Below are 17490 nucleotides of genomic sequence, written 5' to 3'. Positions count from 1 at the left end.
GCCCAACCAAAAAAAAAAAAAAAAATTTAACTCCCTCTGAAATTCCATCTGTTTGCCTCAGCATTTTTTAAATTATCTAACTTAGTTGGTTCTTTATCATATTCCCAAGGTTTTTTTTATACCCTCTCCAGTTGGGAACTTGTGTTTTGTTGTGGGATGTTGAGACAAACAGAAAATACTTTGATTACACACTTTCATATCTGAAAGAATCATGACTTTATTGTTTTTATAAAAATGACATAAAGATACTAGAAAGTAATACTAGAAAAATAAGAGGTAATCAGTCATTCAGAATGCTATCACCCAGAATAACCTTTAATATTTCTGGAACACCATCCTAAACACCTATATATTTCTTAGTTAAAAAATGAGAGGAATTTTAAAAATATAAAATAGAATGTGTTTCATATTATGAATGTTACTTTTAAGATGTATAAAATGTAATCTTTGAATTTTATCTAAGTATGATTACATTTCAATCTTTAAGTTTATTTATTTATTTTAAACTATATTTTTGGTTGTTAATGGACCTTTATTTTTATGTATTTATTTATATGCAGTGCTGAGAATCAAACCCAGTGCCTCACACATGCTAGGCAAGTGCTCTACCACTGAGCCACAACTCTAGCCCCTAAATCTTTATATTTGATCCCAATAAATTTATTAGCAGAAGAATAAAACTGAAATGAAACTAAAAATAACTGGTTAAACTTTGACAGTAAAAATAACTGGTAACTAGTTCTACTATTAACTGAATTCTCACTCAACTCTAGCCTTTTAATCGTAGCTTTCTTTGCTTTTGGCTAGTGAATTTTGTTGTCAACACCCCTGACTTGAATTCTTTTTTTTTTTTTTAACTATCTTCTGTTTTTATTTTTTATTTGTTCTTTTTAGATATGCATGACAATAGAGTGTATTTTGACATATTACACATACATGGAGTATAACTTATTCTAACTAGGATCCCAGTCTTGTGGTTGTTTGTACATGATGTGGAGTTTCACTGGCCATGTATTCATTCTACTGTCTTTCCTGTTCCTGTTCCCACTCCCTTCCCTTCATTCTCCTTTGTCTAATTCACTGACTTCTATTCTTCTTCTCCCCAACCTCCGTTGTTGTGTGTTAGCATCCCCATATCAGAGAACATTCATCCTTTGGTTTTTTAGGATTGCTTTATTTCACTTAGCATCTTAGTCTTTAGACACATCAATTTACCAGCAAATGTCATAAAGTCATTCTTTTTATAGTTGAGTAATATTCCATTGTGTGTATATACCACATTTTCTTTATCCATTCATCTGTTGAAGGGCACCTGGATTGGGTTCTTATCTCACACAAGGCTCAGATAGTTAAGAGAATTTCCCATTTGAACAGTGTGGGGATTTCCTCTGTACTTGGGACCCAGATCCACCTTGGGTTTAAAAGCATCCTGTGGTTTCTAACCACGCCCTGCCCCCACACAGGGACTCCTGGTCACCACCTCTCCCTTTCCTCTGCCTATTTCTCTCCCCTACTGTCTTCGCCTTCTGCAAAAGTTCCTCAGCCAGTTACTCGTTTCACATACAAAGTCCTCACCTCCCTGCACACTGCCTTCATGAACGTCAGTGATTGCTTGGGCTTCTAAAACTATAATACCCAGGATTGGAAACCCAGTATGAGGCATATGTGACTTCTTCGGTTATTAGCTTTTAAAGACTTTTTCTAGTGATAATTCTGACCGTAAAAACAAAAGTCAAAGTCATAGAAGAGGAGAAAAAGGAGTATCTGAAATCAGAATTGAATATATTTCCACTCTGAATTTTATGACTGTATATGAATAGATAATTCACATATATGGTATTTTCTTAGTCCCATTTTCACTTATGCTGTGTCTATTATGATAAAAGATATATGATATGTGGTCTCTATGTGCCAGAGAGGTGGATAAGGTCGGAAATTATCATATAAGGATTGCTCATCCTGGAATGATGAATTCCTATAGTGGAGTAGCAACTGAAAACTCTTAGGAGGCTCCATTAAATTTTTTCCTGTGCAGTGTCTCCATTAATGTTTCTGCAGCATTAATTAATCACCTGCTGTCCCTGATTTCCCATTTACTAACACTTCCAACAACAGCTGGTCTTCAGAACAACATTCCTTGAGCCTAGTATCATTAGGAGAACTTGATGTGGTCTAATGAAGTCTTCCTGTAAGAAGTTTGAAATGTAAATTATTTTTTGTTAGATAAGAAAAATAGAAAATCTCTCTCTTGGGTAGTATAAAGCAAACTCTCACAGTTCTTCAGTTTCTAAGTCTTGGTGGTACAGAAGATAATTTTAGGTGGATATGACAGTTTTTTTAAGTATTAATAGTCATGCTTTTACTTAACGTGTGTTAGAAATAGATGGCTCTCACAAATGATAATGATACAAAGTTTTATTTTTAATGTTAGTAAAAAAGTGAACATCAAGAGAATATAGACAATAGTATACAGATAACATGTAGATACAGCAAAAATTGTGATGAAGACATAAAAATAACCAAAGTTTCAGAAACATGAGAATGTGAAAATCAGGAATACACAGATATGGCAGATATTACACAAATGTGCAAGAGGAGAACTTGTAAATAGAAAAATATGGGAATCAGAAACCTATTTAAATAATGCTCATTGAAATCTTTAATGTTTAAGGTAGTGGTATGTATTGCTGCATTCTCATGAAGATACACAGTTCTCCTGCTTTCTACCTCTGCCTCTTTCTCTACCAGTTCAGAAAGTATTGGGATGGCAGGCAAATGAAAAGCATTAGAAGAACCTTTATTCTACATCTTCGTGTATGATACTGGCGATTGAATCCAGCAGTGCTCTCCCACTGAGATACACCCACAGCCCTTCTTTAAATTTTATTTTGAGGCATGGTCTCCTTGCTAAGTTGCCCAGGATGGCCTCAAAATTGCCATCCAAGATCCTACCTTAGCATTCTGAATAGCTGGGATGACAGGTATGCACTACTGAACCTGACTCTAATTCTTTTTAAAATAAATTATTCTGGGTTCAATCCCTAGTCCCAAGATAAAAAGTAAATGATTTACAAATGAGTAATTTTGAGTAACAAATGCTTTCCAGCACACCCTGGGATTGATTGCCACTTGCCAGACTACCCTGTGCTCCAGGGACTAGTGGTCCTCTGGACTAGTTTTGATCTAATATATCATGTGATCAGGCCCCTGCTGGGGGATTTGTGCTCTGGACACAGTTTTCCTTATTGCTTCTGACCTAAAACACCCCTTTCTCCTCCGCCACACAGACTGTCGGGCGGGAGCTGCTGCTCCATCTGATTGACTATCTCGTCACCAGCCACGGAAACGACACTGAAATCACGAATCTGATCAATAGTACCCGGATACACATCATGCCGTCGATGAACCCAGACGGATTCGAAGCTGTCAAAAAACCTGACTGTTTTTACAGTAACGGAAGGTAAGATGGATCACTTTATTTTAAAGCAACACAAAATAGTCTCCCGTCAGGTACCTGTTGGCCCCGGAAAGAGGGGTTAGATAACAGTGAAGCACCCCAGGGCCAGCAAACTGCCGAGGTGTGCTGGAACTCCTGCCCACTGCTTGCAGGATGAACCATGAAATTCGCAGAAATGCTGTCCATCTGTCCTCTTCACCTCCACTGGCCACGCCCCCTTGCGCCCTGGCTTCAGCCTCTGGGACCCTCCTCCCTCTCCTCCCACTACCAACTGCTTTCTGGGCTCAGGCATTTGGCACCTCCACTTCCCTCTCTTCACCTCCTCCCACTGCTGAGGTATTAATTCCTCAAAGACTCCTTCCCTGTCCTGTATCATACTATTGGCACCCCGGGATACTCCTAGGTCACTCAGCTCTTTACCTTCATAATACAATTTTTAGGGTCCAATTTCTTGTGTCACATCTCTCTCCCCACTGAAAAGCAAGCTCCCTGAGGGCAGGGATCCTGTCTGGTATGTTCCTCACTGTGAGCTCCTGGCTGCCTGGTATAATGCACGTCCTCTGTCATTAGTGGTTGGTTTATTAAGCCAGTGATCTAACCACAAAGAAGAAGCGCTCTTTTGTTTCAAGTTGTCTTGGAAGGTTTAGAATTTCTCAGATGTTTAACATACATTTATATTTGTGCAACTTATAAATATTTTGTTTTGCTAAAAATAAAACCTCACTACTGGACTCCCTTCAGTTTTAGGTTTTCTCAGCATATTAAACATGACCACTTTACTTTTTAGAAATATAAAGTAGCTCACTCACTCCTGATTCTGCTACATAAGGAACCATCCTTAATCTGGTGACTTGAAACAATAACCTCCCCCCACACCCCTAAGTCAGGAGTTAGGGCAGAGCAGAGCAGGGGTGGCCTGTCTGGGGCCTCATTCTGACAGTCCCCTGGGCTCTTCATTTCTCCATGTGGACTCCCCATGTGGCTACCATTGGAGTCTCAAGGCTCCAAAAGGGGTTGTTCCAAGGGCCAATGTCCAAGAATGCAAACACTTATCAAAAGCTTCTGCTTGAGTTACAATAGCTAATGTTCCATTGGTTGAGAGCAGGTCACACAGGAGACCACAGAGGGTGTAAATGCCCAGTGTGGTTTGTTGGAGGCACCAAGGCCATCAAGGCCTTGTATCATACAAGGCCTTTTGTATCATATTTGGAAACCCCTGGAGCCTAAGCCAAAGGTCTTTGCACTTCAAGAACCAATTCCCTTACACACCATCAATGACCCCTAAAAAATTCTTTCTTTTAAAGGGAAAATTATAACCAGTATGACCTGAATAGAAATTTCCCTGATGCTTTTGAATATAATAATGTATCAAGGCAGCCTGAAACTCTGGCAGTTATGCAGTGGCTGAAAACGGAAACATTTGTCCTCTCTGCAAACCTGCATGGTGGTGCACTGGTGGCCAGTTACCCGTTCGATAATGGTGTTCAAGGTAAGCAAATGTGGGACCCACTCCAGCTTTCTAAGTGCAGACCAGAGCTGCAAATGCCTCTAAGTGAGGAGGAACTCTTCTTCCACCGCTTAATTCTCTGGCTGGGTTGGAGCCTTATTTTCCCAACCCTGAGCTGTCCCTTCCTATAGTTCTCAAACAGTGACTGGGCAGCGCGCCTGACCTGAAGTCAGTAGTGTGATACTATTTCATTGGTGAAATAGTAAAATCAAACTTATATCATAGAACAAGAGGCAACATGGCTAAAAGAAAATAAAACTAGAACAACTTACCTTTCTTTGCTAATCATATGAATAGTAATTACTGACTCCTTTAAAACTCAAGGACTTTAAATATTACTGGCTTCCTTTAACCTAAGGAAAGTTTGCTGACCTCCAGAAGTTAGCAAGAGTAACTAAGAGGATGTCTAATTTTTAAGTTGATTTAGGAGAAGTTTGGATATGTATCTGACTTCTTTTGTGGGATATCACGTTGTATTTGTTTATTAAAAAGTGGAAAAAAAGAATAGAGGGAGCATTCATGGAAATGGGTAGATCTCTCCATGGGAATGAGAGCATTTTGTGCAATGTGGTTATGTATTTGCTAATGTCTTACTATAAGTAAATTGAAAGGTCTTGGCGTGTCTTTCAAATGCAGCAACTGGAGCATTGCTCTCCCACAGCTTAACTCCTGATGATGATGTTTTTCAACATCTTGCACATACCTATGCGTCAAGAAATCCCAACATGACAAAAGGAGATCAGTGTAAAAATAAAGTCAACTTTCCCAACGGAGTTACAAATGGATACTCTTGGTATCCACTCCAAGGTGAGTTTCTCTTCATTTCTTCCATTCTCCTTATTGCCTTCACCCAGGGGCGCCAGCTGCTTTGTGCTGACCCAGCAATTGTGAAAAGATCTATAGGCACAGTGCAGTCCCTTAGTCTCTCCATCCACTCATATCACAGAAGCAGTGGAGGTGAGAGACTCAGACATGTCCCTCACTGCCACTGGCCTCCTCATTCATTCAGGCACTTACTCAGTATCTGCATGCTATGAGCCAGAACTGTGCCAAGAAAGATGAACAAGACACAGCCCTTACCCTCAAGTTTAATACAAATAAGTCATTTTGATTATGTAATTAGAATAAGGATGAAGAGTTAGAAAAGATACCATGTACCATTGGGGTATACAAACCAGTAGATACACAATAGATACACAAAAGCCAACACACAATAGGAAATTGTGAAGACCTTAGAGAACTGCAATGCTTATTCCTCTCTCACAGAGACAGCTGATACTTAGATCCAGCTAATTATTGCCATGCAAGAGTGGAGAACCACTATAGACAGACCTTCCCATTTAAACAAAGCTGGATATCAGGAAGAAGTACCCTGCTTATAAAGCTACTTACTTCACAGGCTAAACAAAAGGGCTCTTGAGGCAGGACACAGCAGGAGGGGTCCTCCAGTTTCCACCCTTGGAATACAATGGCAGAAAGAGAGGGAGGGAAATTGCCACCTGGGGCACATGGAAGGAAGATATTCTTGTGGGAAGGAGTACTATAAACAGAAACCCAGGGGTACCCAGGAACTCATACTAGTATGGGAACTGAAAAGTGTTAGGAGGGACAAAGGGCAGAAGACCAGAGGGGATACAGTGAGCTGGAACTGGAAAGTATTCCCTTCCAGCCTGGTCATCCTGGCCCTACCAGCTACACTTCTGCACGCAGGCCACTTCCAAAGGTGCCTTCCCCAATTGTCACGTTGGATGCACAGGCTGCCAGTAATCTTGGACAAGCTGGTACTTTTGTGTCTGGACAGCTCGTTGACAGCTTTCCAGATAATGTAAATGAACATGGATCATAATTGAGGGTGTTTAGCCAGCAGATCCAGCTAGACACCTCAACATCCCAAACTCTCCCTGCCGTCCAATATAGCCCGCTCCACCCACCCTAGGTCTCCGGCATCGTCTTGTTCTTCCCTCTTCAGAGCTGGGAGAGGCCCCAACTCCTGCTCAGTGGCAGGATTATCCTTAATGTTCACTCAAGTTAAGACAAATTCAAATGTGTACGAAATCAACTAGAAACCCAACGTTCACTCAAGTTAAGACAAATTCAAATGTGTACGAAATCAACTAGAAACCCAACAGTTGCTGTTGGAAATTGTTCCCAAGTGTGTATATATGAGCTGTGTATCCTTCTCAGAAAATAAGCAGGCAAAGCCAGCTGCCTTGAGGAGTTGCAGCGAAGCCTCTGGCTATCCTGCAGGTTTTGTGCCAAGCCTGACTGGCTTAATCCAGAACTGCATACACTGTCCATGCTTGGTGTTTTCAATTGGAAATACTTTGCTGGGGATCTTTTTTATCTTTTTTTTTTTTTTTTGTACCAGGAATTGAACCCAGAGGTGATTAACCACTGAGCCACATCCCCAGCCCTTTTTTGTATTTTATTTAGAGACAGGGTCTTGCTGAGTTGCTTAAGGCCTCACTAAGTTGCTGAGGCCGGCTTTGAACTCACAATCTTCCCACCACAGCCTCCTGAGCTGCTGGGATTACAGGTGTGTGCCACCACACCTGGCTAGAGATCCTTAAAGCATACCTGTTTTGCCATTTAAATTCCTTCTACCTGAGACAAACCCATCCAGTCAAAGCCTTTGTTTTCTTTCTCTTTTCCTTTTTTTTTTTTTTTTTTTTGTTGTTGTTTTTTGTTTTTGTTTTTGGTGAAAATGAATTCAGAGAGAAATACAAAACCTGTAAGGTAGGCTTTTCCTGGCTAGAATCTGGGCCTGCACAGTTATTACTTGATATCTAGTATTTTGACATAGTATTTCGATCATTTTCTTGAAATCAAAGTATTTTTCTGCTTCAGTACTTCCCAAATATCCTGATAGAATTGAGAATACATATTTTCTTTTTTTTTTTAATATTTGTTTTAGTTGTCAGTGAACCTTTATTTTATTTATATGTGGTGCTAAGAATTGAACCCAGTGCCTCACACATGCCAGGCAAGCACTCTACCACTGAGCCACAGCCCCAGCCCCAAGAATACATATTTTCTTATGTAGATATCAAGTATAGCAAATTAAAACCCACTTCCTTTAAAATTACTGTATTCCATCAAATCCAAGATGCCATTATGAAGCACAATATACCACCAGGAAAGGGAAAAAAATGTTTTCAGTTAAAATCATGATTTCTTTCAGGCATGACATTTAAGACACATCTCAATTCAGAGAGATTAAAATATGAAAAGATTTCCATCTTAGAAAATGAAATTATAATAAACCTTTGAAAATCGGTCTCCAGAGGTAAGAAATGGAAAGTTAACATGAGCACTGGCAACCCCAGAAGCCACAGGGTTCTGGATATTTTTCCTCCTTAGAGTCAGTGGCATTCTTTGACCCCCTGAAGTACCTTGGCATAATGGGTAAGAGCACAGGAGCTCAGGCTGCATGCTGTGGCACTCAACTAATTCCCAGTGACTTAGGCTGAGGCAGGAGGATCACAATGTTGAGGTCAGCTTTAGCAACTTAGCAAGACCCTAAGCAACTTAGCAAAAGATCCTGTCTCAAAATTAAGGGGGTGAAGAAACAGCTGGGGCAAGGACACTGGGGATATAGTAATAAAGTGCCCCTGGGTTCAATCCCCAGTACCAAAAAAAAAAAAAAAAAAAAAAAAAAAGCACAGGAGTCAGTACAAGGTGGCCTACACCCCAGTCTCTGCCATCCACAGGCAGGAATTTCTGGACACATGACCTAACATCTGGGATTATATTTCCTCCTCTGAATAAAGTGGTAATAATTGTAATAAGGATTCTATAAGTTAATACAAAGCACTTTGAATAGTACCCAGCAATAGTGAACGCTAAGTAAATGTTAACCATTATTATACCCTTAAAACTAGTGTACTTTTGCTTCATATAATTAAATTTATAAATGGTTATAGGAATATTCGAAATCCTATTCTAGTTTATATCCATTTAAAATGTAATTCAGGGAAGAAGTGGAATTTGAAGAATCCTTTCATAATGTAGGACTTTAAAAAATAAAAAAGGACCCTTCCCCTACCCCCATTTAATTTTGATGCACAGTTGAACTTCAGTCAGCTCTGAGCCAGTTTTGCATACGGGAATATTCAGGTTTACCTCGTCATGCCTAGTCATGTCAGTCCTTGATTTTTCATGCTAATATGTCAAATTCATCTTTTCCTGTTTATGTGTATTTCCCCTTCAACTGTCTCATCCACTCATCCCCAAGGTCTGTGATACTTGGCTTCACTCCAATTTTAGGCCTTAACAAAAACGAAATATGTTTGTTTTCAGGTGGAATGCAAGACTACAACTACATCTGGGCCCAGTGTTTTGAAATTACTCTGGAGCTGTCATGCTGTAAATATCCTCGTGAGGAAAAGCTGCCATACTTTTGGAATGATAACAAAGCCTCCTTAATTGAATATATAAAACAGGTGCACCTAGGTTTGTAAGATTTTATTATTCCTTGTTAACACAAAATATAGCATCTGGCAGGACCTTTAGGCTGAGCAAATATAAGCCTTTAATTATGTGTTCCAGGTACAACCTCATTTCAGTACCAGAATTCATACAGAATTCTCTCCGTACGAGTTTGTGCAGTGCGAGAATCCAGTGTTCATTTAGCAAACAGGATGTTACTCTTTTATATCATCTCCCTATGAGGAAAAAGTCAAGTTTGCTTGTTACTTGCCACATGATATCGGACATACAGTTTTGCAATTTTTTGCAGAAATGAAGTGGTGATCTAGCACATAAGCTTCCACCACCCCCCACTCCTCACCTCTACCAAATGACCTGGCACTAGAAATCTTCCCAGCCTGTTTTTTGAAGGCCGTTCAGCCTTTATCACAGATGAATAAAATTAATGTGGTAAAAGAAAAGTAGCTCCCAAACGTAAGCATCAGGCTTACAGGGAGAGAGATTGCCAGGCTTCATCCCAGAGTTTCTGATTTCATGGGACTTGAATTGTTAACATCTCCCCAGGTGATGCTGCTAGTCCAGGGAAATGCTTAGAAAACCCGTGCACTAGAGAAACACATTACTTATGATGGTGGAATCACGTGCAGTCCAAGTTTGCTAACTAGTCGGTGTCTCTTTGGACAGGGTGTGGAAGACTCTTCTGTATGGCCAGGGCCACGGTTACTTTTCTCAGTTCCTAATGACTTGGGGAAAGAAGCATATTAGGGACTGTCATAATAGTTATGCTACCACATCCATCCCAAGTAGAGAGTGAGTGTGTGTGAAGAGGTTTGCTGCATGGACCTACTGAATTTCCTGCACGCTTCACACACTTTCTACCTGTTGAGAGTAGACAGGGAAAAGCTGGGGAGGGAGAGAGCACAGGGCAGGGAGCTGAGTACAAGCATCATTAAGACCCTCCCTTGACTGCACATCCCTAAAATGCATACCTCTATCCGCTTTCTTACTCCTGTCCCAACCTCTGACCCCAACCTGAATAGAAGTATACAAAGAAGGTTGGTGAACTCACAGAGCCGTGTCTAACTGCTCAGTCAGATGACTCCCTATGTAGGGGATGTTACACAATGTCACCTTTTTCACCAGCATCATCAGGGTTATAAACAGATCACTGGATTTTTCTCTTTCATTATGTCATGAAACTTGGTTTTGGGTCTTCTTGTTTGGGTTTCTGGCATTTCATTTTCACTAGCTTTCCCTTGTAAAGAATGGTTTAATTTAACCTTGGTATTCTATTTCCACCCATGTTGACCCTTTATAGTGTGTTACTGTGTATTCTTTTCTGAAATTCATCTTTCATCAGTATCAACATGGGAATGAAACTGAATTGAAATATATTCTTATAACTGTACTACTATTTTCAGAATTTCAATCTAATTGTAAAGATTCACCAAGCACTAAATTAAGGTAGGCTTCAAAGTGTCGTGCTGACAGGATACTGCCAGTGAAGGAGCTTTATCAACCATAAATTGCCATACAATTATCATTATTGAGTTGGAGGACTTACAAGTCCATTTACACTTGGTTGTATGAAGAATATTTATCTACCTGTTACTATAATCAGATGTGAACAACTCCCTTAAAAATATAGAGAGAGATTAAGAAATGGTGGTGCCAACACACACAATGGAGTTCTACTCATCCACAAAAAAAAAAAAGGAAAGTATGGCATTTGCCAGTAAATGAATGGAAATGGATAATATGCTAAGTGAAATTAGCCAAACTCAGAAGCTCAAAGGTTGAATGTTTTCTCTCATGTGGAAGCTAGAGTATAATAAAGGAAAGGTGGAGACAAGGGCAGGATAACATAAAGAACCAATTAGATACAAATTAATAGATGAGCAAAAGGAAGTCTAGTAGAGGAAGGAAAAGTGGAGAGGGGAGGGAGCAAAGGAGTTAAAAGGGGGTGGGGTGTCATGAACTGAAATCGATCTCCATGCACATATAAGCTTGTCAGGATGAACAAACTGCTATGCATAACTATAAAACTCTAATTTAAAAAATAAATATGTATATATAAAATCAGCACATCAACCCTGCCCCCTTGTGGTTTAAGACAGAGGCATTTTTTTCTTAGTTTAATAATGAAACCATATTTCAAAATACTGATACAGTGTAGCTGTTACCACTTAATAGAAGTTTCTCTCCCCATTGGTGTCCAATAAGGAACCAAAGAATATTTTTGTTTGTAGATGATGGGAGCAAACACCCTTTATTGATATTGCTCTGGTTTAAGGAAATTACTGGTATTTGTCAAACTCTGCTGCTTTCACTGGTTCAGTTCTCCACTTGCTCGGATGCTTCTGAGACTCTGAGATTTTTGATCCACCTTTGGAAGTCTCTGTTTGAACTGACTTATCTGGAAAAGAAAGGTCTTTTGTTTCGCACCTCCCCACATGCTGGGGATCAAATCCAGGATGTCTGCACACTAAGGCCTTTGCTTTAATGGAAGGGTCTGCCACCAGGTCAGGCGCCTGGGTAGATCCCCAGCTGTTTTGTCATCTTTGAAACCTTGAGCAAGCACTTCTTTGGACCTCAGCTTAGTTAAAAGAGCTGGGAGTAGTAGCGTTGGCCCGGCCTCACACCAGCCTCTTCCAAGGCTCCAGTGGAGTTTTCTTTCAGTCAGCTCCCTGAAGACCGCAGTCTAAACATGAGCCCTGTGGTACATGTGGTCATGTGAGTCTGGAGGTGTGGCTTGGGAGAAGGGTGTCTGCAGACATTGAGGCTAAGGTAGCAAAGGAAGGCAAATCTGAATTCTAGGCCTAGGTTGTCCTGCTTGGCCCCCATCCCTGGGGAGAAGCCAAGATGCACAAGATGCAGTGTCACCTGCTGCAGCCCTGTCTCTGCCTTGGGCTCTTAAGGCAGATCCACATCAAGACGTCTGGGGAGTGGCTCACAGCACCCGGGCACCTGAGCAACTGCAGCATCTGGCACGTGCTGAGTTCAGACACCTATGGGACACAGACAGGGATCTTTCACCAGATTCCAAACAGGTGGCAACTGTGACCTTAGGTGGGGACATAGCACAAGCAAGCAGTCTCCCAAGTGCTGTCCCAGTTCTTACCCTAGATTGTGACCAGCAGAGTCCCCATTCTTGCCCAGCAAGGACTTGTCATTCATGAAGCTAATGCCTGAGGAAGGAGAGTTTATCCTTTCTCCTCACATCTCTAGATGTGGCCACAGAATTTGAATCTCAGGTTTTATATGTCTTTTGTTTATTCAAAAATCTTACTTTTTGTTCCTGATATAACTTTCTCTGATTTCTTTAGGCCTACTGGTCTTTTGGCAATGTTTCAACTTCAGCATGCCAAGTAGTAGGAATAAAAAAACGTGAGATTGTAAAGGGGGCATGGGGAGGCAAGCTGGCATGGTGGCACATACCTGTAATCACCCCAGGTACTTGGGAGGCTGAGGCAGGAGGATCATAAGTTTGAGGCCAGCCTCTGCAATTTAGGGAGACCCTGTCTCAAAATGAGAGATAAAAGTTGCTGGGGATGAGGCTCAATGGTAGAACGCCCCTGTGGTTCAATCCCCAGTACAGCAAAAATAAATAAATAAAACGAGAAGAGGGTCTGTGATATAGCTCAGTGGTAGAACACATCCCTAGAATGTGTAGGACCCTGTGCTCAATGCCCAGCACACACACACACACACACACACACACAAAAGTCTTCTCCTAAATTTTTGAAGTGTGTATATGATGGGGGTGGGTAATAGTGTAATGGATCCAGTGTGGGCTCAGGAGATGACTATAGGCTTACATCTACACTATTGACTATGTGAGACTGCAAAAGTTATTTTAATCACCCAAAGCCTTACTTCTCTCATCTGTAAAATTGTGATTGTTGTATTTGTTTTTGTTTTGGGCTGCTGGGAATCAAAACCAGGGTCCTACGTGTAGTAGGCAAGTTCTCTACCACTGACCCACACCCCAGCCCTGTAAAGTTGTGATAATAAGATCGTGTGCCTTGTAGAATGGATGTGAGGATTCTATGAGAAAATACACACTGAGCACTTAGCATAGAATCTGGAATATACTAAGTGCTCAATAATGCTGGCTGCTGTTATTAGTAATAAGAACCCATCAATTAATTCCATGCTTCAAGCAGATTTTTGTTTGTAATTTTGCTGTAAATTCCTTGTATAGATAAATATCTTATAAATTAATATACTAATGTGTTGCTTAGGATGTTATGGAATCCACTGATATGGCAGTATAGCTCAGTGATTGAGTTAACAATTTGGAAATGACAGGATTGGATTTTGGATTATGTTGTCTGTGTTCTCTCATTTTGATATGTGTTATAAATGGAATATTTAGCAACCAACAATTTTCAAGTTATACATCAGATTAGTAGTTTGACTGTAATTTGTAGTAACTGATTTTTTCCATGTGCCATAAAATGTGGTATTTACATTCAGTTTTATTTTTGTCCTACAGGTGTAAAGGGTCAAGTTTTTGATCAGAATGGAAATCCATTACCCAATGTAATTGTGGAAGTCCAAGACAGAAAACACATCTGCCCATTTAGAACCAACAAATTTGGAGAGTACTATCTACTTCTCTTGCCTGGGTCCTATATAATAAATGTAAGTATGCAATCCTGGTTGTTATTAAAATACTACAGAACTCTCAGTACTCACCTAGACGGAATCTAGTATAAATCTGGAAAATCCACAGCAGAAAGAAATGACATCATGCCTGCAGATGGCAGGAGGTAGGAACAAAAAGAACAAACTAGAAAAAAAAAAATCATGTTTTTTTCCTAAGTGACAATGTTCCTTTTGAGTGGTACTGGGATTGAACCCAGGGCCTCACATATGCTAGGCAAGAGCTCTTCTACTGAGTTTTATCCCCAGCCCTTAATTTTTAAAGTAAAGCCAAATCCCATTTTGGTGAGAATCTTATATAATTAAAAAATGCAACCTTGTTAATAGGAAGTATAAAAGGGAGCCAAGATGACTGAAGAGAGGTGCCTTGTGTGTGACTCTGCCACAGGGTCAGGACAGCAAAAGAGAAACTCTTTCAAGAAACGTGAGGAAGAACTCTGGAAATTGGCAAGGAAGTGAAGCCTACACAGCATAGGACTCCAACCTAGAGAAAAGAAAGCAATGCAGAGCTCCAGCCCTGGCTCCCAGCAGGGCAGTGAGGAACCAGCACGTGGGAAGGAGGTGCGCTGGAAGTACCAGCAACTATGATTGTAGCAGCAGACCAGCAGTCCTAACTGCTAATCCCACAATCCTTACAAACTTTAAATCTAGTCTGGAGAACTGACTGGTCTAAAAGTGACCCTTCTCTGAAGAAAGTGCTCCTTTTGAACCTTCTCCAACCCCCAGAACTCAAATTGCAACAGCCACTGCTAAATGCCATCTTGGCTTGGGGCTGGCATCCAAACTCTTGACCTGTTGGAAGCCTTGGTGCACACTTCACTGGGAGAAGGCAGCCCCCTCAGCATCCTGCAGCTTCAGGACCAGCAGCTGCCTGTAGCCAAGAGCCCCACCCACATTTGCCCTGCAGGGTCAAGGGAAAATGTTCTCCCAGCCCACAGCCTTGGGACTGTAGCCACTGATGCAGAATCCCAACTTCACCCACACCTGTGGGTGTAGGGTTCCCGTAGCTCCAGTAATTCAGCTGTGGTAGCCCCAGCACCTGCTTGACATCTGCTCTCCTGCTCATCTAGGGAAAGTCTCTCTCAGCTCAAGTCCTTGGGATTACAACTGTAGATGCAAAAAGTCTCGGCTTCACTCAAGGTTGTCCCTGGATCAGGGGAAGGGCCCATCTCTAGGATTGTCACTATCAACTCTACAAGCTTTGTCTCCATCAGAGTTTACCCTGAGAACATCCTCACTCATGCCCTGAAGCTTCAGGACTGCAGATACCAGCACCACTTGTGCTCAACCTAAAGGACCTAGGGAAGAGCTCCCATGGATACCACACCACAAGCCCAAATGCACATGCCCCGGGAAACCTAAGGAACATCTCCATCATCCACAGACTTCAGACCATAGCACTGGTACCAAAAGCCCCGTACCACCTTGTGCTTGTCCTCTGGGATGTAGAGAAAGTAACATCTCAGTCCCACAACTCCACAAAAGCACTTCACAGCACTACAAGCCTCAGCACCAACTATAAATCACCCATGGGACCTAGGGAAGGTGTCCTTCATGTTCCAAAACCTAAATTTCATGGTTTCCAGTGCCACAGACCCCAGCACCCACCTGTGCTCATTCTGTAAGACCTTGGAAAATCCCATCCCATCCCATGACTTCAGAACTGTGCTGCTGGTATTGCAGGGCCAGGCATCTCCCCCATTCATCCTGAGAATCCTAGGGAAGGCTTCCTACACATTCTCCCCCATTCACCCTGAGAATCCTAGGGAAGGCTTCCTGCACATTCTCCCCCATTCACCCTGAGAATCCTAGGGAAGGCTTCCTACACATTCTGTGACTCAGGGACCATGGTTGCTGGGGCTACAACTTTTGATGTCTCCTGTGCTTTCCCTGAAGGACCAGAGGATAGCCCCCTCCATATTCTACATCACCAGAACTGTCAGTTTTCACCACTAGTTGTAGTGCCCTCAGGGCTCAATTCTGTACAGCCCAAGGTCACATACCTTTGGAAGTCATGTCCACTGCAGTCATACAACTACCCTTACAAACTGCTACAGTCTAGACTACTGAGATGCCCTTGGACTCATAAAGCACACAAAAACTATGCTCTTAAGTTCCCCTGTAACCAAAGTACCTATCCAAATGACAGCCTTTATCCCATATAAGCAAAAAAGAAAAAAATATATATTTTCCTACCAAAGTTATTTCATAAAACTGGAAGAAATGAACATTACACCAGATGAGCAGACATCAACATAAGGACACAAGAAATATGAAAGGAAATGTCACACCTCCAAAGGAGAATGACAATTCTCCAGAAATAGACCCCAATTTGAAGAAAATCTATGAGGTACCTGAAAAAGAATTCAAATGATGATCCTAAGGAAATGCAATGAGATGCAAGAGAATATAAGAAAAACAATTCAGGATATGAATGAGAAATTCACTGAAGAGAGAATAAAAAGAATAAGATATCTTGGAACTAAAAACTTCAACCAATGAAATGAAAAATAAAATAGCTTTCACAAGAGACTAGAACAAGCAGAAGAAAGAATTCATAAATCTAAGGACAGGTCTTTTGAACTTGCTTAATGAGACAAAATAAGAAGAAAAAGATGGTAAAGGAGAAGGAGGAGGAGAAAAAAGAATGAAAAAAGCCTATAATACTTTGGAACACCATTAAGTGAATAAATATTCTCATTTTGAGAATTCTCAGTGAAGAAAGGGGAAAGGAATTGAAAACTTATTTCACACAAATAATAGCTGAAGATTTCCCAAACCTTCAATGAGATATGGACATTCATATTCAATAAGCTCAAAGGATCCCAACTAGACTCAACCAAAACAGACCTTCACGTTTGGCATATAATAGCCAAAATGTCAAAAACATAAGACAGAGCCTAAAAACAGCAAGACAAAAAGCATCAAGTCACACCCAGGACAATGTCCATTAGACTTCTAGCAAGTTTCAAAGAAATCATATGGTTCAGAAAAGAATGAGAGGATATATTCAATATACTGAATGATAAAAACTGCCAACCATGATTATTATACCCAAAATTATCCTTCAAAACCAATGGAGAAATAAAGTCTATTCCAGATAAACAGAAACTAAGAGAATTCACCACCAAACCAGCCCTTTAAGAACTACTTTAAGGAGGCCTGCACTAGAAATGAAAGACTGAAAACTACCATCATGAAAACACATGAATGTATACCACTAACTAGAAGAACAGATACACAAAAAAGAATCAAATCATAGCATAAGAGAAAACTACCAAATTACAAAAAAAAAAAAAAAAAAATGGAAAGAAAAAAAATAAACAGAATGCAATTAACAAAATGACAGGAGGAAGTTCATACCTTTCAATAACCCCTTGAATATAAATGGATTATATTCACTAATCAAAAGATCAACTGACCAAATAGA

General features: G+C 40.7%; 1 protein-coding gene across 1 annotated transcript in view; it reads left to right on the top strand.

Annotated features, from left to right (window-relative positions):
* Cpm (carboxypeptidase M) overlaps nt 1-17490 on the top strand; it is a 66400-nt gene that overhangs the window by 42583 nt on the left and 6327 nt on the right. The window contains exons 4-8 of the mRNA XM_047550217.1: nt 3288-3460; nt 4762-4946; nt 5601-5771; nt 9264-9416; nt 13891-14039. Of these exons, the coding sequence (XP_047406173.1) occupies nt 3288-3460; nt 4762-4946; nt 5601-5771; nt 9264-9416; nt 13891-14039 (831 nt within the window). The remainder of the gene's footprint in view (nt 1-3287; nt 3461-4761; nt 4947-5600; nt 5772-9263; nt 9417-13890; nt 14040-17490) is intronic.

Source organism: Sciurus carolinensis, chromosome 4 (genome assembly GCF_902686445.1).
Source record: "Sciurus carolinensis chromosome 4, mSciCar1.2, whole genome shotgun sequence".
Lineage (NCBI taxonomy): Eukaryota > Metazoa > Chordata > Mammalia > Rodentia > Sciuridae > Sciurus > Sciurus carolinensis.
The sequence above is the reverse complement of the archived record's forward strand: the minus strand, read 5'-3'. Positions and strand labels throughout refer to the sequence as shown.